Source organism: Mandrillus leucophaeus, unplaced genomic scaffold (assembly GCF_000951045.1).
Source record: "Mandrillus leucophaeus isolate KB7577 unplaced genomic scaffold, Mleu.le_1.0 Scaffold173, whole genome shotgun sequence".
NCBI classification, from domain to species: domain Eukaryota; kingdom Metazoa; phylum Chordata; class Mammalia; order Primates; family Cercopithecidae; genus Mandrillus; species Mandrillus leucophaeus.
Genome location: NW_012101732.1, coordinates 4295878 through 4318070, shown reverse-complemented (window position 1 = coordinate 4318070; position 22193 = coordinate 4295878). Strand labels below are relative to the sequence as shown.

The window sequence follows — 22193 nt, the reverse complement described above, 5'->3', positions numbered from 1 at the left end:
TATGTGTCTATGTGTCCGTGACTGTGTGTGTTTGTGTCTTTCTGCGCTTACGTGAGTGTGTGTCTATGTGTGTGGGTATCTATTTCTTTCTGTAGCTGGATGTTTCTGTGACTGTGTGTGTTTCTAAGTGTGGGTCTCCCTGTGTCTGTGAGTGTATGCCTGTGTTTTTTATGTGACCACGAGTATCTGTGTGTGTAACTGCATAGCTCTGTGTGTGTCCCTATCTATGACTGTGTGTCTCCATCTGTGGCCATGTCTGTGCGTGTGTGTGTTTCCGTCTGTGGCCGCGTGTCTGTGCGTGTAAGCGTATGTCTCCGTCGGTATCTGTGTGTGTCCTTAACCCACTTAGACAAACTCCAGGTCCCCTGGTGCTGCTTTAAAACAAAGCAAGGTTCCTGTGTTATGTGATCTCCAGCCAGTGGCTCACTCTGATCTCCAGGATTTTTAAAAGAGAGAGAGAATTCTAACTCCCAGGATCCTGTGAGAAGCAGTAGCATAAACTCCTTGATTGCGTGAGTGTGTCTCCACCTGTGGCTGTGTGTGGATATGTGTGCTTGGGCAGGGGCAGGTCCTGGCTCCAAAGCGACTACAGTGACTAACTGAGGTCAAGGCACCTCACCATGGTCGGAGGCCCCAGGAACAAAAAGCAGCGGTCAGCAATTGTGGTTTTGACCTGAACTATTTTTAAAGTTAAAAAAACAACAACCAGCGGAAACTCCTCGCCATTGAATAGCTAGGTCAGTTTTAGATAAAGCCAGAGCCCAGGGCTACGGACCTACAGGCATGCCTGGGCGGACTGAGAAGACTGATCCCTTTACATCCTGTGGGGTCCCATGAATGTCACTGCACTAACCACAGTGCAGCCACAGCTCCCGCTGTGCAGAGGACACGCTCCTTCACCTACCTGGCCTCATGCATCTTTGCAGCAACCCTGTAAAGTACGGTTGATTGTTCTCATCACTGATGGTCACTTGCCCGACCCCACTTCACCAGGGAGTGACACAGCTGGGGTTCAAACCGAGCCCTTCTGGCCCGATCCCATGCTCTCTGCACACCTCTGCATAGCAACTCCCCTCCTGCCCCTGAGTGCTTTGTCTTAATCAAGTGCTTTCAAATGAAGGTCGAGTCAACCGTTGGCTTGCTTACACACCAATTTTCCATGGTGAAAAAGGTTTCCTTCCGAAAGATCAATTTAAACAACATACTTTCAGAGAAAGAAAAGTTCTCTCAGCCATCTTGCAATATCAGTGTGACCCATGCCTTTTTAACCACTTCCTCACCATGTCAGGATCCCTGGCTTTTTATAGCCGAAGAAAATACTGAAAACGTCAAAGGGGGCCCCATCCTGACATTCACATCTCCTCTCTGCCTGCCTGTGGGCCCTTCTGCAGTTTGCTATTCAGAACACAGAGTTTTGAGCTTGAATATTTTGAGTGTGTGTGTGTGTGTGTTTTCTTTCTTTCTTTCTTTCTTTCTTTCTTTCTTTCTTTCTTTCTTTCTTTCTTTCTTTTTTTTTAATTTAAAGTACACCTAGTGGTTCTCAGAAAAGCTGCCCTGCTCATTGTTGGAAAAATAAACCTGAGGGCACAAGAACTCAACAATAGGCTAAATCATATTGACCCTTGTTCCTTGAGTCATTGAATTCCAGGCCTTGGCCTGGCTGAGTAGTTTACTTTTATTGCTGCTGCTTATCAGAGCATCCTGGGAGTTAGGATTCTCTCTCTTGTAAAAACGCTGGAGAGCAGAGTGAGCCACTGGCTGGAGATCACGTAGCACATGAGCCTTGCTTTGTTTTAAAGCAGGACCAGGAGACTCTGAGTTTGTCTAAGCGGTTAAGGACAGAAAACCACATATATCTCCCAGCCCTTTCTGGAGTCGATGGACCTAGTTGCCAGGCCTGTTCTGAGAAGCCCAGAGCCATTACAAAAGTTCCTCTGACACCAGGTCTCACAGTGGCCGTGTCCAGGATCCCCCAGTTCCACGCACTTGTGTTTTTCCTTGCCGCTGGCTGAGATTCTGTCTGTCCGGCCTTGCCTCTGACCCTAGCCGCATGCCCCTTCTTGAGCTTGACAATAAACAGAGATCATCGTAACAACAGTGCCACCACCTTTCATCAGGAACCTACCAGGTGTATGAAAGGGCCACTTCACAGTGGCTGTTTGGCCACTGGGGTCAGATCCCAGCCCTGCCTCCTACATAATTGTTAAAGGGAACAGTAAGAGCAGCTGACTTACACAATTGCTGTGAGGATCCGATGAGTTGAAATAGGGAACCTCTTGAGTGAGAGTGAGTTTGTCGAAGCCCTCAATCCACAGTGGTTGCTATTATTTCCATCAGTGGCAGTAGCAGGGGTAAGAGCAGTGGCACTGGTATCGCCACCACTGCCTCCCCTGGTTGTCCGTGTCTCTTCAGTGGGCAGCCAGTGTCTGAGCTACGGGGTGCCCCATGGAGGATGTGCCCTGGAACTGCACACTGGTCAGGACCCCACTCAGCTCGTTTGTTCCTCCCGGGGCAGATGACCCAATTCTACCAATAGTCCAGGCAGAGATGAACTTCCTGGAACCCAGCTCCTACCACTTACATTATTAGAAAGAAGAAACCTGTCCTTTTTTTTTTTCTTCTTTTTTTGACAGAGTCTCGCTCTGTCGCCCAGGCTGGAGTGCAGTGGCGCCATCTCGGTTCACTGCAAGCTCCGCCTCCCGGGTTCACACCATTCTCCTACTTCAGCCTCCCAAGTAGCTGGGACTACAGGCACCCGCCACCACGCCCAACTGATTTTTTGTGTTTTTAGTAGAGATGGGGTTTCACCGTGTTAGCCAGGATGATCTCTATCTCCTGTCCTCATGATGCGCCCACCTTGTCCTCCCAAAGTGAGAAACCTGTCATTTTAGCAGAGAGTACCCTGACTTTGATGAAGCAGTTTACCCTTACAAAGAATGTGTTTTCATCGCCTCCTAGGTGGGCTTCCATTTTAAAGTCCAGCTCCATCTTAATGGAGTCAGGAAAGCTTGCTAGTTAACGAGCCCCCAGGAGGGGCTGGTGGGAGATGGTTCTATCTTTGCAGAGTTCTCTTCCCAGAGGATTTTGCTGATCTCCAGTCCTCTTAAAGAACCATCAGCCCTTTGCCTCTTTATACAAATTCATCTGCACAGCCAAGACCGAAGGTTCCCTTGAGCAGCACCCTCACTTCACAGGCTAGGAAACTGAGGCCTAGAGAGACACCTGTTCAATATCACACTACATGCTGACATGCCGTTGACCAGTCCTGACCTCCCCACTGTGTGTATCCCCAGAATGGGTCCTGGGACCCCCAAGCTTGGAGGAAGGATGCAGAACCCTGATGTGGCACTGAGGGCTCCAGGTGAGCAGGGACAGGAGATGATCTGGACCATCAGCCCTGAGCCTGCTTTCTCTTCCAGGGAGGCTCTGCACTCTCCCCAGCCGCCATCATCAGCCATGAGAGGGCTCAGCAGCAGGCAGTTGCTTTGGCAAAGGAGGTCAGCTGCCCTGTGTCATCCAGCCAAGAAGTGGTGTCCTGCTTCCGCCAAAAGCCTGCCAATATCCTCAATGACGCCCAGACCAAGGTGAGCACTCAAGTGCAAGTTGGGAAGGGACATTCTCTGGTCCTTTACAAATAGAAAATGAAGACCTAGAAAGGAAGTGTGACCCACGCCAGCCATACCACACATGAGGCTGATGACCAGCTGGAGCTGGAACTCACATTCCCTAACCCCCAGAGCCGTGCATGCGCCACAGCCTGCAACAGTCTAAACATGGTTACTGAGGGTAGACAGATGCCTCTGCAATTTGTCTTTCTTATTTATAACCTGGGAATAGTTATACAGACCTTATAGAGTAGGAGGAGAGAATGAAGTAACACATGTGAAGGGTTTGGCCTCATGCCAGGACCATGGTGGGCAGGCGACCAAACCCTTGACAGGTCACAGCTACATGTATTGAGCATTGCAGACATGGCTTCACAGATGGCAGTGTATTTGAGTCACTTCATACCCTTATATGGGATAGCTGTGTGTTCCCTTTCTAGCATGCAAAGTTCTTGCTTGCAGACCAAATCTCTGGCTGGCCCTCACATTAATGAAGGGGACACTAGCAGGAATAATTGTTGTCATTGCAATTGATGGTCTGATCATCTCAGCAATGAGTCTGGACTCACAGAATTGGAGCAGGTCTTATCCTCAGCTCCCCTCAGTGTAGGCTAATTTGATTGTAACTGGAGCTGGTGAATTTCACCTGTCAGAGTCACTGCCTCCTCTTCAACCACTGTCTCCTCCTGACTTCCTCACCCACCTACAGGCTCAGGCTTTCCCATCCCTAGCTGGGGACCTGCTGTCACCTCTGGGATGCTCCCCTGGAGACCATCATTGCTGACAGTGAGATTCATTCACCTTCCAGCCCCTGACTTTGTCACATGGTGTCCTGCCTGCCAGTTGTCCTGGTCATTTTCTCCCAGTAGAGTCCCAGATGTATAACCAGCATTGGCATTCAGTATGGTTAAGGCCTCTTTATGCAAAGCAATGCAACTGATTATTCCAGGACAACTGATTATTGTTGTATCCAATGTAGCTCCTGGCCGTGAGTGGCCCTTTCCACTACTGGGGTCCTGTGATCGATGGCCAGTTCCTCCGTGAGCCTCCAGCCAGAGCACTGAAGAGGTCTTTACGGGCAGAGGTCGATCTGCTCATCGGGAGTTCTCAGGATGACGGGCTCATCAACAGAGCAAAGGCTGTGAAGGTAGGCAGGGAGGGGGCCTCGGATGTCTCCAGCCAGGCATTTCCTAAGGGCTCTGGACCTCAATGTCTGACTTGATCAAGAGAAATAGATCAATTGCTGAATAACTACTGTGTGCAATGCTTACGTGAGTTTAGGAAGTAGTAATGGGGGGATACAGAAATTAGACACTTGCAGGATAGTGAGCAACACAGGCACATCCACAAATTACAGCTGTGAATAAATCACTGGGGAAAACTGGAGCTGACCCAGAAGCTCTGCAGCTCTGGGCTGCAAGTTAGAATACCCACGTTCTGGGCCATACCACCCATATTTCATGGAGGATGCTTGTCATCCTGAGAACTGAGAGACAATGAGGCGGGGGCATGAAGGGACTCTTGTTAAATCATCACCCTTTCCCAATCCTGAAAAAGACACTGAAGCACCAGCCTTCCAAGTTAAATTTCTTAGTAAAGAGAGCATGCACCATGCACCTGGCAAACACGCAACTTTGTGCAGCTTGCTGGAGGCACAGCAAAGTGGGAGTGAGCTGTGAGGTCTGCATTCTGCTTGAATGCACAGTTCCTGCTCTCACCAGCAGTCACAGTCACTCACTAGGATGTGGCTAACCCTGGAAGAGACCGAGCACATGCTCCTCTGCCCACCCCACCCTGCCTTGGACAAGCTACTCTTGGCCAAAGCCTTGTAGGTGGTCAAGCCTGAGGAGGGGAAGCCCAGTGTGCATAAAGCACAGAGAGAGGACAACTCTGGGCGTGGGTGGAGTGCACCTTTCCCTGCACATGCACAATGTGGGTCTCTGTTGGCTCTGTTGAATATAAGGTAGTCTAATCGGGATTTTATTAAATCATGATCGCAACCTAACAGGATCCTGAGTTCCTTTGGATAATCCTATTTCCTTTGGGTAATATATTTCACCTTGGAGACTCTATCCTACAGCAATAAAAGCTCTAGTTTTACATGATATATATACAAGAGTATTTATCGCATTGCATTGTTTATTGATTGATTGTGGCATTGATTTTTGTGGCAAAAAATTGGAAGCAACTCAAGTGTCCATTAATAGGGAAATGGTTGACTAAATTAAGATACAAACAAGCTATTAAATATTATGCAGATGTTAAAAAGAATGAGCTAGATTTATCTCTACTGACTTAAGGGAAGCCTGTGACACATTGTAAAATGACAAAAATATATGTAGAGGAATGTGAAATTAAGATAGCATTCATATTTTTAAAAACCAACCTGTATGTATCTTTATATTTGGAAATGTGTATATTGGTATGTTTTTCTTCATAGAAGGATAATGGAGTGAAAAGATTCACAACATGCAGTTAACATTGCCTACCTCTGGAGAAAGAGTATTATGAATTATTACTATTGCTGTATATATACACACATGCATAATGTTACATATTATATATATTTATGTGTGCATGTGTATGTAGAGAGAGAGAGAAAGAAGCAGGGTTGGTGAGGTTTGCATATGAAGTTGATTTCTGAAGGTTCCTATCTGGAAGGCTGGTGTGGCATGTGAGCAGTGATAGAGTTCTCTCTGAGGGTGTATGTGTGAGTGTGTGTGTGTGTTCCTAGAGGGTGGTGTCAAGTAAAACTTAGTCACCCTCAGCTTTCATCTAGCTAACTCACAGCCAGGGAGAAATAACTTTTATACCTGAACCATTTCAATATTTTTTCTGCCAAGCACTCATATACAGTATAGCCCTTACCCTGAGGGGCTAAGACTTTAGTATTGGACAAGACAACTGTTCAGGAGTCACTGAAAATGTGCCACTCTCCTCCACTGCCTCAGAGTTTGTAGTCTCTAAAACAGGGATCTTCAGGTTGCTTCTGATCAAGCCCCTCATCAGTTAAGAAATAGTAAGTTTAGTTATTTAAGTATAAATTATATACATGTGTACTCCTGTACTAATACACTAAATTATTAGAAATGCTTTATTGAATCAAAAGAGTGTTAAAGCAAGAGAAAGAAATGGAAGTTCTAATCTTAGTATTCCCTTGCTGCCCCTAAACACTCCCCGCCCTGGAGACGGTACTCTGAGGCATGAGCAGACGGGGATGGAGCTGGCCATTGACCAGGGACTCTTTCCCACTCACCTCCTTATCTGATACCCTCCTACGAGGAATGCACAATCTCTGTGCAGAAGACACTGTGTCCTCACAGCTCTGGTTCTTTGGTCCATGTGCTGAAAACTTTTCATGGCCATCTTCGACTTTTGAAAGAGAGGAAGAACTACTTTTATATTCCCAGGAACCTTGGGATCAGCATAGAAAGGGCTGATGGACTTAGGGAGGAGGGAGGCCCTGTGGTTAGTTCCCAGACGTCTCCCAACGCAGTGGAAATGCCATCCATCAGGAAGGGTGAGGGAGTGGTTCTTACTGGCAGATCTGGGACAGTGGTGTTCAGAGGGTAGCTCAGGCTCATGTTTTCTGATTATACCCTTTCATTGTGAGAGAGATGACTGGGGGCTCATGGCTGCCTTGGGCTTCCCTGGTTCAAGCAGAGTCCCAGGAGTGTCTGGAAGTTTCCTAATTTTGTCCTGAATTCCTTAACCAGTCCAGCCAGGGACCTGAATCCAGAGGACTGGGATCTCTACTCAAAGATGCATTTGCATTCTTCTCATTGAGTTTCCCTCTAAGGTTTTTAAGGAAAGCTTACTTTGTTCACTCGCAAAGAAAGATGGGACCACCAGCAGGAGGCTCACTGCTAAACAGGGGCCTGACTAGAGAAGCCAGCACTGAAGTAGGGCACCCCCAAATAGAGAAACCTCTCTGAGGGCACAGCAGAGCAGCTTCTAGCCCTGCTCCATGGTGGTCATCCCAGATACGAACCACAGGGCAGTGTTCCCCTAGCACATTTGTTCATTGTTTAGACCGTTCCTTTCTGGCTTCATTTCTTCATTCATTCCCTTGGGACATGTGTTAGTGAAGCCACTGAGCAACTTTTGTGAGCCTGCATCCTACCGAGAACTCATCTAGGTGCTGATGGTGAGGAGGACTGCCTGCAGGAGGAGAGTCATGACAGTGGGACTGGAAGCCAGCTCACAGCTCAGTGACACTGCATGTGGTCATCTCCTAAACATGTGTCTGCACCCAGATTTATTCCTCCTGGACTTTTCCTTTGAACTCTGAACTGGTTTAGCCAATGGCCCACTTGACATCTTCACTTACACATCTCATAGTGTCTCGTCCATAACACACCCAAAGTGGACTGCCGATTCCACCTCTGCTCCCATCCCCAACCAGCATGTTCTTCTGTAGTCTTCACCATCTCAGTAAACAACTTGGCAACTAAACAACTCATCCTTCTGTACTCAGGCTCAAAACCAAAAGTCATTCCTGACACTGCTCTCTCATATCCTACCAGCATTCTATCAGCAAATCCATTTGGCTGTATTTTCAAACTGTATCCCAAATCCAAGTCCCTCTCCCCTACGTCTTCTACTATCACCCTGATCCAGCCATTTTATTTGAGATTTTTGTGGTAGCCCCCAACTGTCTCTCTGCACCTGCCTTGCCTCTTGTAATCTATGAGAAGCACAGTAGCCAGAGCAATCCCTTTATAAGTCAGACCCTCTGCTCCAAGCCTTCTCTCCAGTGGCCTCCTCTCATGCAGAGGAAAAATCCAGTCTTCTGTTAACTGCCAGAGCCTATTTGATGTGACCCCTGTTAGCTCTCTGACCTTAACTCCTGCTGTTCCCTCCTGGCTTACTGGTTTGTCCCTTTAGAGTTTCTCAAATAGGCTGAGCACATCCCACATCAGGGTCCTGGTATTTGCTGTTTTTTCTTCTTGAATGTTCTTCCCAGATAACTCACTGCCTTACTTCCTTCAGGGTCTGCTTATCAGAAAGACCTTGTTTGACCACTTGGATTCAGAGGGAAGCCATATCCCCAGCCTTCTCTATCCCTACATCCTGCGCCCTACCCCAGCACTCAGACCTCCTGCCATATTATGTATTTGTCTATTGTCTTTCTTCCCCAACTAGAATGTTTGAAACTGCTATATCTCTGGTGCCTAGAAATGTGTCTAGTTCTGCTAGACACGTCGCACACAACAGGCACACAGTAAACATTCACTAGGATGAATGAATGAAATTATGAAGAACTGACTATGTGGTGGGCCCTAACCCAGAAGTATTCACTGAAATAATTCACCCTCAAAACTATTACCCTATGAGGTGGGGATTATTATTGCTATTTTTCAGAGAGAAACCAGAATTAAAACCCAGGTCTATCTGCCTCCAAAGTATCCTCTTCGCATGACAGCACTCTGGGAAAAGCCAGGCTTTCCTCCAAGAGCCTTCTGTCTACCATCAATGGTATGCTGGGTACTGAAATGTACACAAACCCAGCTAGAATAAGGGCTACTATGTGCAAAGGTCTTTCCAATTCTACCCACATTCTTTTTTTTCTATAGTCATTTATTGATTTATTTATAATTTTAAAATTTCAATAGCCTTGGGGGTTAGCCTAAGTGAAGTAACTCATGCTCTTACTTTACTTTATTTCAACTGTATGGCTGTGAGGTAGGGAACCATGAACCAGTATTTTATACCATTTTTTTTTTCCCGGGAAAGAAAGGCTTAATGGGTTTACCAGATGTCTCTAGGTCAGTTAACTAGTCCTTTGGAAAGCCAAGTCTCCACTGCAGGTCTCTGACCCCAATTGCAGGGTGGGGGAGGGACGGGGGTGGCAGGTGGCAGGATCTACCCATGACCCTATCTGTGCTAAACACTAGATCAGGGATGCACTAGCACCACCTTATCCCTACCATATGCAAGCATCACCCAGAGAGATCCTCAGGATTCTGCCCCACACAGTACTGCAAGAGGGCACAGTGGACAACCAAGTGGAAACTGAGCTACAAGCTACGGTCCCACCCTTCCAACAAAGAGGAAACTCCTTCTGGACTTCAACCCAATGTGCCCTTGCATTGCCCTCCCTTATCTCAGCCCACTCCCAACCTGAATTTAGAGCTGGACTTGTGCATTTCTCTGTTTCCCCCAAGAAGGCTCCATGGCACTTGGGTCCAACCACCATCAGCCAAGGAGACCTGAAGATGGCAGATTCTGGAGGACCTCAATCTCAGCCATGCCTTTTACTCCACCCTCTGTCCTTTGGTACCCACGCAGTCCCTCCTGTCCCATCTGGGGCTGAGAAACAGGACATATCAATTGCAGCAAACTGCTACATCCACATAAACAGGGTGTTCAGCATGTTTTTGTAACACCAGCACCTGTTTGTTTAGTCATGCTGGGCCAGGTGTTTCAGCACAAAATACAAATTGAATTCCTCCCCTCAGAAGGGCTTGCAGTCAGATAACAGACAAGGCAAATAACTGCAACACCATTGATACATACTATATGGAGAGATGGACGTCTATTCCAAGACCTCAGGAGGTGGGGATCAGGTGCCGTTGGGCCCCATAGCAGCACTGTCAGCTGGAGTGACACAACGGTCAGGAACTGACGAGGACCCTGCTCCCTCGGTCATCTGTCAACAAAGCAGGGAGAGTGTCCTGGATGTCCTTGGATTGCAATCATGAGCATCCAAGTTACCCAGAGTCCGAGCCTTAGTTTCCCTAACTGTAAAATTGGGAGATGGTTAGTAAATATCCTCATAAAGATGTCCAAGAATTCAAATATACACCAATATCTGGAAAATAGTTTGGCTTCAATAAATGTTCATTTTTTTCACTTAATTTTTAAATTTTAATATTAAGATTGTGTCCCAAGCTGTTATCCCTTCTTCAGATAATTATACACAGAAAACAGGAATACAGAGAACGTCCAATCTCTGAACCACCTCAGCTGACCTGAAACCGATTTTCCAAATTGTAGTAAACACAAATGCATGCTCTCTACTCATGCCAAAGCTGCATAAGTATCAGCTGGATCCCAGTTCACAAACACATGCAGTGCAGCTTCCCAGGGAAGTCACAGTGGGACGGGAGTGGAGCCTCTTACCCCAAGTCCTGCCCCCTGGAGCCACCCACCACCTCAGCAGAGACCCACCCATTTCCTTCAGACCAAAGACAGAGGGTGGGTACGGGATCCGTCAAGTCCCTCTGAAGACCCTCCCCCACATACCACCCAAAGCCACCTATGGCCCACCCAGGGAGTCCTAATGACACCCAGCAAAGTTAGCAACCTACCGGTGGAGCATCAGGGCTGCCTGAGATGTTCTCCATTCGCGGCAAATGATCTTATTTTCTGAAGTAGCAGCTTTCTATTGAAATTCTTCATCAGGCGCTGTCATGAGGAATTTCCCCCCCTTTTCTCTTTCTTTCTAACTGGTGAAATTGACAGTCTGCCTACATTAACCAGGCATTCATTTGCATGATCAAAAGCAGATTTGTTCCAAGATGCAATGTTCTGCCTTCCCTTCCAAGCACAGGCATCTCCAAGGAAGGCGAGAAAAATCAGAAACAGAGCGCCTCCGCTGTGCCCCTGAGCTTGGCCAGGAGTCGGCCTCGTCTGGGAGCAGGTGGAGTGGGGGCCCTGTGAGGAGCAGTGGGGGGAGGGCAGCCCATGTGGGAGGTGGAAAGCAGCACCTGGCAGCCCAAGGCGCTGGCACAAGCCCCAGCACAGGAATATCCAGCCTTTGGTGACAGATTATAGTAAGAGGAGCATGCAGGAGTTTCCAGTGTGTGTGTGATTTCCTGAAAGGAGGCACTGCTGCCTTAAATCCCCAGCACTCAGGGATGGGAGGGTGTTAGGGTCTGAACCCAGGGCATCGCGGGGACCTGGATTCAGAAAAATGGGTCACAATTCTTAGCTTTAGCCACATGATGTAGGAGAGTTGCTGAACTGGTCTGAGCTGCAGTTTTTTAGCCTTAGAATGGACACAGTGAGACCCAGCCTGTCTGTCTCTTGCAGTGTTATAAGAAGTGAAAGAGGTATCTCCCAACACCCAGAGAGCCCTGTAGGTCTCATGGCTCTAGGCTGCCCTCGCACACTGTAAACCCTCCACCCTGGAGCCGTAACCCCACATTACCCCTCACAGCTGACGCTTACATGCCACCTTGTCTGGTTCTCCCCGGGGACCCTGTGAGCTGGGATTACGGTTCAGAGAAAGCTGAGGATCAGAAGGATTGACTTGTCCCCCCCGCCCCAAAATAATAAAATATTGTATTTCATGACTGCATTGGTATAAAGAAGAATGTAAAACAGGCTGGATTCATTATTATACTTTCATTATTATTATGTTTTTTCTTCTGATTTTAAAAGAAATTAGAAGGAAAATACTTCTGTGAGTTCCTAAAAGTGCAGTGAGCCCTTGCCCCTGAGCCAGCTGTCCTTGATGGAGAAGTAAGCCCTTGTCCCTTAACACCATAATGAGCAGTGAAGTCAGGAGTCATTCAAGCATTAATCCATGCAACATCTCTCCAACACAGATTTATTCAGAGGCTCCTGTGTGCTGGACTCTCTCTAGGCTTTAGAGGGAACAGTTGTAATCCAAACAGATAAAGCCTCTGACTCGGAGAGTTCATGTTGTCGTGAAAGGACACAGACGATGTAAGTAAATAAAGCATTTCAGATCTTAGAAGTGCGCTGAAGAACACTGAAGTGGGGCCATTGTAGAGGAGGTGATGGAATGGGGAAAATACTTTAGGGGCAGTCATGGAAGGCTTTTCAGAGGAGGGGACTTCTGGACTGAGGCCTGAGCAATGGGGAGCCAGCGATGGGGATCGAGGTACAGAGCAAGTGCAAAGGCCCTGGGGCAGGAGTGGTCCTGGCTGTTTGGGGGTCACAGGGAGGTCAGTGCTAGGAGACCCAGTGGCCAGTGGAGGGACTGGGAAGAGAGAAAGTCAGAGGGATGAAGATGACCAGTTATGAGATCTTGCAGGCCATCAGAAAAGTGACTTTATTCTCTTTGCAGTGGGCAGTTACTGGAATGTTTCAAGCTAATAATAGAAGGTGATTATATTGATTCATTTGTTTAAAAAGGGACATTTCTGGCAGTTATATGGAAAATTGACTATGGAGATGTGACACAGGAAGTAGAGATCAGATTGGGCTCTGTTGTGGAAATCCAGGGATTGAGCTAGTAACTTAAATTAGGGTTGCAGACATGGATGGTCACAGTTAGAAATGATCAGATTTGGGATGTATCTTGAGTTGGCAGCTGACTATATGAGTTGGGAGTTCAGTAGAGAGGTCAGGGCTATAGATACAGATTTGGAAGAAAACCAAGAAAATGCGATTATCACAAAAGCCAAGAAAAGAAAGCATTTCCAAAAGGAAGCAAAGGTCAAATGTCACAGAGTCAAGAGAGATGAGGGCAGAGATTCGACTCTTGTAGGTCATGGGAGACTTTGATGAGGGCCATTTCCGTGGGGTGATGGGAAGGAAAGGCTGATTGGAGTAGGCTGGGGGAAGAGGGGAGGTGAGGACATGCTCACATTGCTTCCCAAACCCACCCTCTCTCCACTGAAAGATGCTCTCCACTGGATGCAAACAGTCACCCACGATTTGCAGAGCACTTTGCTCATTCAGCAGCTGTCCCCACTGACTTCACCAAGCTCTGCTGCATGGCAGGAATTATGTCATGTCCATTTGGAATCCTTAGCTCCTGTCCAGCACTAGGTTAGTCTTCAATTCACGTCCCTCAAATGAACAAAGGAGTGTTGTGTCTCCATCTGACTCAGAGCTCTAGAGAAGTCTGGGGCATTTGTTTATTCATTCACTCATCCATTCACATAGTCTTGCAAGAAGCAGGTGAACTCTGGTAGGCTTCCTACTTTTCCGGTCGGGATTCTGCTCTGTGTCTCCTTCTTCCCAAATCTGTGATGTTACAACCATTTTTCAAAAGTTGAAGCATAATCAATGAGCAAAAATTGACTACAGGCTCTCTGTGTAAAAAGCTTTCCTCCCCTAAGCCCCTGCCAAGAGCAGCATCTCTGCTTCTGCCCCAGTGTGGTGGAGGAGATGTGTTGTAAACTAGGACAGCAGCAGGGGTGGACTGGAGGTGGGGGCAGGTGGCACTCAGGAGGAAGATTACAGGAACAGGTTACAGCAAAATGTAGGGGAAGAGGGGAATGATTGTAGGAGCAATCAGGAAATACCTGCGTTTCATTCAGGTAATTGAAGGCTAGTCTTAGTCACTAAGGATAGGGAAATAGCGGGAGAAGAAGGTTCTAGAGGTGAGTAAGAACACATATGGATAACAAAGTTAAATTGTGCCTAGGTTGAGTTTGAGGGGTCTGAGAGATTTCCAGGTGATGTGAGGCATTTGGATATGAAGGTGTGAGGTTCAAGCTGAAGAGAGACTTGGGAATCATTAGCTTAATAGGTCATTCTTGAAGCAAGGAGAGGAAATGGCCCCACCCCACAAGCATTCGTGGACAGAAGGGGAGGAAAAGGGGACAGAAGTGGCAGCTGGGAGCCTCGGCTTTCAAGAGTAGACAGATACAGCAGAAGGGGGTTCCAGAAATTAGCCTGAGGCAGAGCCAACTAGGAGGAGGAGATGGAGAGGTGGGGGAATGGGGCATCTGCTGGTGGACCTCTGCAAGGCCAACAGTGACCTTGATGGAGGTTGGGGCAGCCAGACAGCCATATGGAAAAGAGGCTGTAGGACAGTTGGAGCCCACCATGTAGACATAGTTTTGGAGTGCACATCTGGCTGAGAGCACCCGGATGAAGCGGATGGAGGAGAACCTCCTGTTGGGGACCTCCAGGCAGGCACGTTAGCTCTAGGTGGGGGTGGGACTCATGATGAGCTGCACACTGAAGGTCCGAAAGAGCCAGGGGAAGGTTTGCCCAGCGAGGGGCTCCAGGGCTGTGGGCAGCAAAGGCTGAGCCTCAGAGAGAAGGAGGGCCCTCAGTCCAAGAGAAGGATGGGCCATTCCCTGAGGAGAGGGCAGTGTGGCCTGCAGAGTGCGCTGGCCTTGGGGTTTGCAGCAGGAGACAGGGCCAGGGGGAAGCAGTGCTGAGGGGCCAGTCGGCTCCTTACTGAGGCCCTGCAGTGCCTGGGGCCAAGGCAGGGACACTTGGCCTGGCCTGCTTTGTGCTCCGTGCTCTCTGGCAGATCACATTTGCAAACCAGAATGGGGGAGCCCTTCTCCCAGGCCCTGCCTGAAGCAAAAAAGCAAAAGGTAGGGTGAGGCTCTCCCAGCCACCCAGCCCTCTGTTCTTTCTGGCTTCTCCCCTGCTCCTCTGCCCTCATCACTCCATTGACCCCGCGGACCTCACTGCACCCCCTCACCCAGCTGTCCGCATGTCTGAACCCCACCCTCTCCAGTCTAGACTCAACCATCCTCCACGCTGCCTAACCCAGCTCCCCAGGGCACAACTGGGACCCTCACCAGCCAGCAGCCCCCGCCCCGTCCCCTTTCCGGCTGCCTGCTCTATGCACTAATCTTGTTCCTTATGGCCCCAGGACAGTCCATATAACATAGATGTTCTGGCTCACAGAAGTAGAAGCCCCATGCAAGCAGAGAACAGCCCAGATGTTCACTGATGTGTCCCAAACACCGGGAGCTGCTCGTGGCACACTCAGGCACGCCGAGGAGAGTTGTCCAAGGGACAGTAAGATGAACAACAAGGGCCTGCAGCCATGTGTTCTCATCATGTCTCTCAGACACCACTCGGCGTGAACATAAGGGCGTTTCTCACCTGTCTCGCTGATTTTCTTTTTAATCATTTACTAACTAGAGGGGAGAGATAAGTCATATTTATTGTCGCCCATGTGTCAGCCTCTTTATAATCATTAATGCATCTCATTCTAACATCAACCCCATTTTGTTGACCCAAAATGAAGGCACAGACAGGCATATCCACTGAATACGTTTGTTCATTGGAGGTGAGTCATCTGACGCACAGAACAGAGCTGGATTTGAACCTGAGTCTCTCAAATGCCAAATTTCACATTCAATCCACTGGGCCCCGAGACATTCAGGTTGATGCTGAGGCCCTGCTCAGTCCCTCAGCATTTCCAAGGGGCTCTTCCTTTTCATTAGAATGTGTTCATGGCAGTCCTTCAAAAGCACACAGCAAGGACTGGCCAGTTCATGACAGCCCTTTGTGTAATTCCTGCCTGTAACAAATCTACAGTCTAAGGCAGACCCCGCCTGTAATTACAGCTCGTGGAAGTCAGCCCGTGCAGTCACACGGTGGTCCCTGCTCCCGCCTGCTGACTCTCTAATTAAACTGGCAATGGCATCTGTGCTCAGGGCCTTGCCAAGCATGAAGGAATGTGTGTCCCAGGTCTTGCTGAAAATGTGCCCCTTCACATTCCCTTGCAACCCAGTGGGGCTTGGGAATTTATCTCCCACTATTTGGGAGACAACTTTTGGATCGTCTCCAAAATATTGACCAGTCAGCAAGGCTGCACCCAATTAGTGTCTGAGATCCCCATAAAATGTGGAACTCTAATCTCAGTCTCGTGGGAGCATAAACTGGGCCCCATCCCTCCAGCTACCTGGCTGTGAAGCTGTTCCAGACCATTTTATGCAAGAGGGACTTCTTTTTGCAATGCCCAGGGGCTTGGTGTCCTAGCACTCCTAAAAGATCATCTTAGAATGAGTTTCCGCAGAACCCATGAAGGAGACTCCATCCTTGATTGGGGACACTCCTTTTTCTTTTCTTTTCTTTCTCTCTCTCTCTCTCTCTTTCTCTTTCTCTTTCTTTCTCTCTTTCTCTCTCTCTCTCTCTTTCTTTTTTGAGAGGGAGTCTCACTCTGTTGCCCAGGCTGGAGTGCAAGCTCCACCTCCCGGGTTCATGCCATTCTCCTGCCTCAGCCTCCTGAGTAGCTGGGACTACAGGCGTGTGCCACCACATTTGGCTTTTTTTCTTTGTGTGCGTGCGTGTGTGTGTGTGTGTGTGTGTGTATTTTTATAGTAGAGATGGGGTTTCGCCGTGTTAGCCAGGATGGTCTTGATCTCCTGACCTCATGATCTGCCTGCCTCGGCCTCCCAAAGTGCTGGGATTACAGGTGTGAGCCACCGTGCCCGGCCCACGGGCCACTCCTTTTTCTAGCAGGGGTTTGGAAAAGGGATTCCAAGTGTTTGGACTCAAGCCCAGTGGGGACAAAGCTCAGCTCAGGCCTCTCTATGACATGGGCTTTCCCTGACCTGTCTGAATTGGACTCAAGGCTGAGTCTACAAATATCTAACAACAATGACAATAGACACAGTGCTAAGCCCTTTATAGGTTTCATCTCATCTAACTTCATGACAGTTTTATGATGAGGGTAATTTGTTGTGCCCATTTTACAGATGAAGAAATAGACATAGAGCGACTATATGACTTTCCCAAGTTCATACAGCTATGAAGTCGCACAGTTAGCCTCCAAGACCAGACCTTTCCAACTCTGGGATTTGAAACCCAAGAGGTTTGACTTTAGCATCCTACTTTCAGCCTCTAACCTGTATTATCTCTACAGAGGTCATTCATTCAATGCATATTCACCTATGACATGCCTGCCACCATACTAAGCACTGGGGCTATGGACACACTCCCTGCCCCCTTTGCCATGTAGTACTCTGGAACAATAGGCAAATAAACTAACATCAGAGCACCTGGGTCCTGAGGGCCACGGGGGCCCCTGGTTTAGCCTGGGACAGGTTAATAATCATCATTCACATTTATTGACCATGTGCCAACTACTGTACTCAACCCTTTTAATGCATGTTTCATTGGAATCTGTTAATAATTCATGCAATAGACATTTTTCATTATCCACCTTGTATAAAGAAGGAAACTGAGCTACAGAGAGAGACAGCAATTTACTCAGGGTCCCAGAACTACAAGGCAGTTCTGTGCTTTCAACCATTATCTCTGGAGCTTGACCTTTCAACCATTATCTGTCTTGTTTCCTGGAGGAGGTAAGCCCTGAGCAAAACCTGAATGTTCTATTGTAATCTTATTGCTGGCTGTGAAGTTCCCAGGCCAACGGCATCAGCATCGCCTGGGAACTTGTTAGAATGCACGTTCCTGGGCTCCACTCTGGACCTGCTGAGTCAGAATCTGTATTTTATCAAGATTTCAGTCTACTTTAATGCTCATGGGATTAAAAAGCATGCTTCTAGTTCAATAGCTGTTATCCAGGCAAACTAGGGAAAGGTGTTTAGGCAGGAGGAACAGCAGGCACAAAGGCTTCAAAGTAAGAGAGAACATTTGGTGTGGAGGAAACAGCACTCCTCACATGGCCTGGGCACTTTGGGAATATTTCAGCAGCCTAGTTCTCAGGAGTCACAGAAATTGAAGGCCCAGTGGCGCCTCGTCAGGGTGGCAAGGGCAAGGCACCCCTGGGTTTGTTGCCCACCTGTATGGCTTACTCAGCTGTGTAAGACAGCACGTAGCCTCTCTGAGCCAGTTTCCTTGTCCACCCTCTAGGGATGGTTATGGGGGTGAATGAGGAGAGGGCGCACCATGGGCCCAGCACAGTATCTGACACACAATGGGTGCTTGGTGCGTGGCCCTTGTACTAATCTTGGCTACTCCCTTTGCCGACGTGACTCAGGCAGCATCATCCTCACTCCTTGGTGGTCTCCTCTAAGTTCCAGCAAATGACATTACACAGGGAGGAGACAGTTTATGAACTTGTTTTACTCCTCTGCAGCCCAGGAAGCATTGGTATCTTGGCGAGGGCTCTCACTATGACCCCCTCGTGTTATGTGTGAGAAAATGGTGCCCAGAGAGAGGAAGCCACTCCCTCGAGTTTGTACAGTGATTGCCACATAGCGGGTGCTGGGACTTGGAGGTCCTGGTGCCCAGACCTCAGCATAGCTCCCTAATGTTTAGACTTGAAGGCAGATTATGCCTCCCATGTAGCAAAGCAGCCTGGGGACAACTCACTTAAGTGCCACTGCACCCTTGTCCTTGTACCCTCCTGGGCTCCCAGAACAGAGTTCTCTCCACTTCCGCTCCAGCCCTGGGCATTAGACTTACCCAGTATCTGTGGTGGGGGTGTCATGGATTCCTTCTTTACACAGCATCTGTGAGCAGTACTTGGCCTTCGAATTTGGCACCTTCCGCCGGCCCCACCTACCTTTGCTCATCACCCAATCTCCTTGCTCACAGCCCAGAGCTGAGAAAACAGGCCGTAGCATTGAGGCAGCCACTGGAATGAGCTAGTATATTTTCTTGCACAGTTTTTCAAATATTCATATTATTTGTATGAAGGAATGAGGATAGATACAAAAGCAAGAGAGCCTTCTTCCTTGAAGATAGATACACATAGCATTTTTAAAATGTTTTCTTCATTTAATAAAGCAGTTTGGGGCCCTGTGTTCATCCTTCAGTTTTCTAATTGAAACCAATGAATCCCATGATGGATACAAGTAGGTCTCCTTGATTAAGGGTATATGCCAGACTTTGAGCTAGGTGCTTCTAAACGTTATCTCTAATTCTCGAAACAATGCTGTGAACTAATTTTACTTAACTCCATTTTCCCTGTGAGGATCCTGAGGATTAGAGAGGCTAAGTGACTTACCCAAAGTCACACAGCTGGGAAATGTAAGAGCTGGAACCCAAATTTGGGTTGCCAGCTCCAGGCCCTTGCTCCTTGCACTGAGACTTCCTGGCTCTTCTTAGCCCGCACCCATGGACAACCAGACAGGACTAGGAGTAGGACCCTTAGCAGGTGACTGCTTTCTTCACTTCATCTTCACAGGAGACAAAAACAGGGCCCATATGAATGCACACAGTGCATTCACATTTGGAAGATGTCTGGCTCAGAGAGAGGAAAAAATATATTTTCCAAGATCCCCCCAAATTTGGCAGTTAGCACTTGAACCCTAAGTTTTGACTCCAAACTCAATGCTGTTTTCACTGCTCTGGGCCAGGCACTTCATGGGCAAACCACCCATCCTTCCATGGGCTGAGGTCCCAGTGTCCACAGCTCTGATGTGGGGTCCTGCTTAAGTTATAGCTGGGGTAACAAGCCTGTCTCTTACCAGCAGTAAGACCTGGGGTTAAATCTTGCCTCACGTGTCCTGTCTGTGTGACCTTAAACAAGCTAGGTAGGTTCTCTCAGCCTCAGAATTATGGTTCGTAAAATGGGATAACATCATGCCCAATTCACCTTGTTATTTTGATGCTTCCTTGCAACACACATGTGAAATGTTTAGCACAAAATTTAGAAATAGCAGGAGGGGTGCCAGTGGGTTACTAATATCATTTATGTAATGAGATACTCCAGGCAGAAAAGGACAGAGAATATAATGCAGTTTTTTCCCTAAACTATTAGCAGGTTGTAGAGTCCACATAATGGGTTGTAGGTGAGTATTTTTTGAATAGACTAGACTAGGCTAGGATAGAATAGAATGGAAACTCTCAGATGCATTGTAGATGGTAATAGTATGGAGTGTGAACATTATTCATGAATGCTATTTTGGGGGTCATCCTGAAGGATCAGTTAGTCCACAGGGTGGTTCAGCCTGGTGTCTCATTCGGCCAGTCCGAGTGTAAGCCATCCCACCAGGAGGGACTGTTCCCACCCAGGAGGGGCTGTGCTCACCCAGGAGGGGCTGTGCTCACCCAGGAGAGGATGTACTCACCCAAGAGGGAATGTGCCCACTCAGGAGGGGATGTGCTCACCCAGGAGGTGATGTGCCCACCCAGGAGGGGCTGTGCTTACCCAGGAAGGGCTGTGCTTACCCAGGAGGGATTGCTCACTGATGGAATTCTAATCACAGGTCCCGTGTGCTTGTAAATGTTTGGAGAAGCAATTTAAACACACCAGAGTGTGCTGATAAGCACATTTCACCGTTTACATAAAGTCCTCGAAATATGTAAACACATAGCACAAGACTGTGCTGGGGCCCAGGAGGCTGGGCCTCACACCTGGGGCTGCATCCCAGACTTTCCTCTGCCCATTGTCTTCAGAAAGGAGGAAACTGGGTCCTGGGGGAAGGCAGTGAATGGCTCCAGACTCCCACAGTGCCGACAGCAGCAATACCAAAACAAGGAATGAACAGAGAGAGAGGGGAATTTCAGAGAGAAATAGAGAGAGAAGGAAAGAGAAGGGGAGAGAAGGGGAGGGGAAGAGGAGGTGAAGGAAGGGAGAGAAAAGGGGAAGCACGAAGGAAGGAAAGAGAAAGACAGGGAAAGGAAAATAGAAAAAGTTGCTCCCATCTGGACACACATCCCTGAGAGAGCTGCGTGCCTTCCCTGGCCATCCTATATAAAATAGCCCTGGCCCCAGCATTCCCTATCCTTCTCATACGGCCTTATAGTTCTTTGTAGCACCTGTTCCCTGATATACCATACATTTATTTGCTCATTTTCCACCTCTGCCCACTAGAACGTGAGCCCCAAGAGACAGGGAGCTTGATCGGCATGTTCGTGGCTGTTTCTCCAAGCCTGGGGCACTGCTGGCTCTGGTGAAGAGTGTGACTATCTGTATAAAAGTGTGCATGAAGCATTCATATGATGAGTGACTGAGTCCATGAATGAAACTGAATTTAGCTCTCCTAACATGACCAGACCACAGTTACTCACGAGTTGGCTGAGCAAGGAGCCCAGTGAAGCAAGTGAAACTCGGGTGTTCGACCTGTTCTCAGACTGCAACAATGGTTCACATTAACAGAGCACTTATTAAGTGCCAGGTACCATTTTAACTACTTGCCATAATCCTATGTGGCAGGCACTCCCATTTTCAGATGGGGAAGGCAGGCACAGAGGGAGATAGCCATTTGCTTCAGGACACACAGCTAGAAGAGGCAGAGCTGAGATTCACACTCAGACAGTCTGGCTTCTACTTGTGTTTAATGCCATGCTCCACTGCTTCCCAGAGAGAAAGTTCTAGAGCAACAGTTTGAGGGACACTGACTTGGACCTTTCAGAATCCAGCTGGGGAATTTCATATCTTTTTTCTTTTTTCTAGCAATTTGAGGAAAGTCAAGGCCGGACCAGTAGCAAAACAGCCTTTTACCAGGCACTGCAGAATTCCCTGGGCGGCGAGGACTCAGATGCCCGCGTTGAGGCTGCTGCTACGTGGTATTACTCTCTGGAGCACTCCACGGACGACTACGCCTCCTTCTCCCGGGCACTGGAGAATGCCACCCGGTAAGCTAAGCTGCAGGAGGGTGCAGATTCCTACTGCTATGTTTTAGAGCTGACCTAGTTGATGTTCAGGTCATGAATGTGGCTTAGTGCTTGCGGTTTCCTCTGCATCATTCATTCAGCCTACAGCATGGGGAGCTTCCCTACTGAGGGGCAGCCCTGGGGGACATGTGGGATGGACCCTGCTGCCATGAAACCCCAGGTCAATGGGAGACATGAGCGGTGACTCCGGCTCTTCCTAGACCACGAGGGAGCTGTCAGAGGGCAGAGACGAAGCACTTGCGAGAGGTGCCTGGTGCACGCTCCACCTAATGCAGCTGCTCAGTGAGTGCCCAGGACAGCCTTCCACACTTCTGGCCTCGCATTCACTGAGCCCAGTGCCCCCAGTCTTGGCTGTCCATCAAGCGCACATGGGGGCAT

The 22193-nt window shown here is 48.3% G+C and overlaps 2 protein-coding genes across 5 annotated transcripts in view; one reads left to right on the top strand and one right to left on the bottom strand.

The window, feature by feature from the left end:
- SLA (Src-like-adaptor) overlaps positions 1-11904 on the bottom strand; it is a 66998-nt gene extending 55094 nt beyond the window's left edge. For all 4 annotated transcript variants that reach the window (XM_011977092.1, XM_011977091.1, XM_011977094.1 and 1 more), the window contains exon 1: positions 10919-11904. Coding sequence is in view for 2 of the 4 variants with exons in the window: in XM_011977091.1 (XP_011832481.1) it covers positions 10919-10929 (11 nt within the window). In the remaining 2 variants the exon portion in view is untranslated. The remainder of the gene's footprint in view (positions 1-10918) is intronic.
- TG (thyroglobulin) overlaps positions 1-22193 on the top strand; it is a 287674-nt gene that overhangs the window by 241488 nt on the left and 23993 nt on the right. Inside the window, exons 42-44 of the mRNA XM_011977089.1 lie at positions 3420-3584; positions 4585-4752; positions 21595-21776. Coding sequence (XP_011832479.1) covers positions 3420-3584; positions 4585-4752; positions 21595-21776 — 515 coding nt within the window. The remainder of the gene's footprint in view (positions 1-3419; positions 3585-4584; positions 4753-21594; positions 21777-22193) is intronic.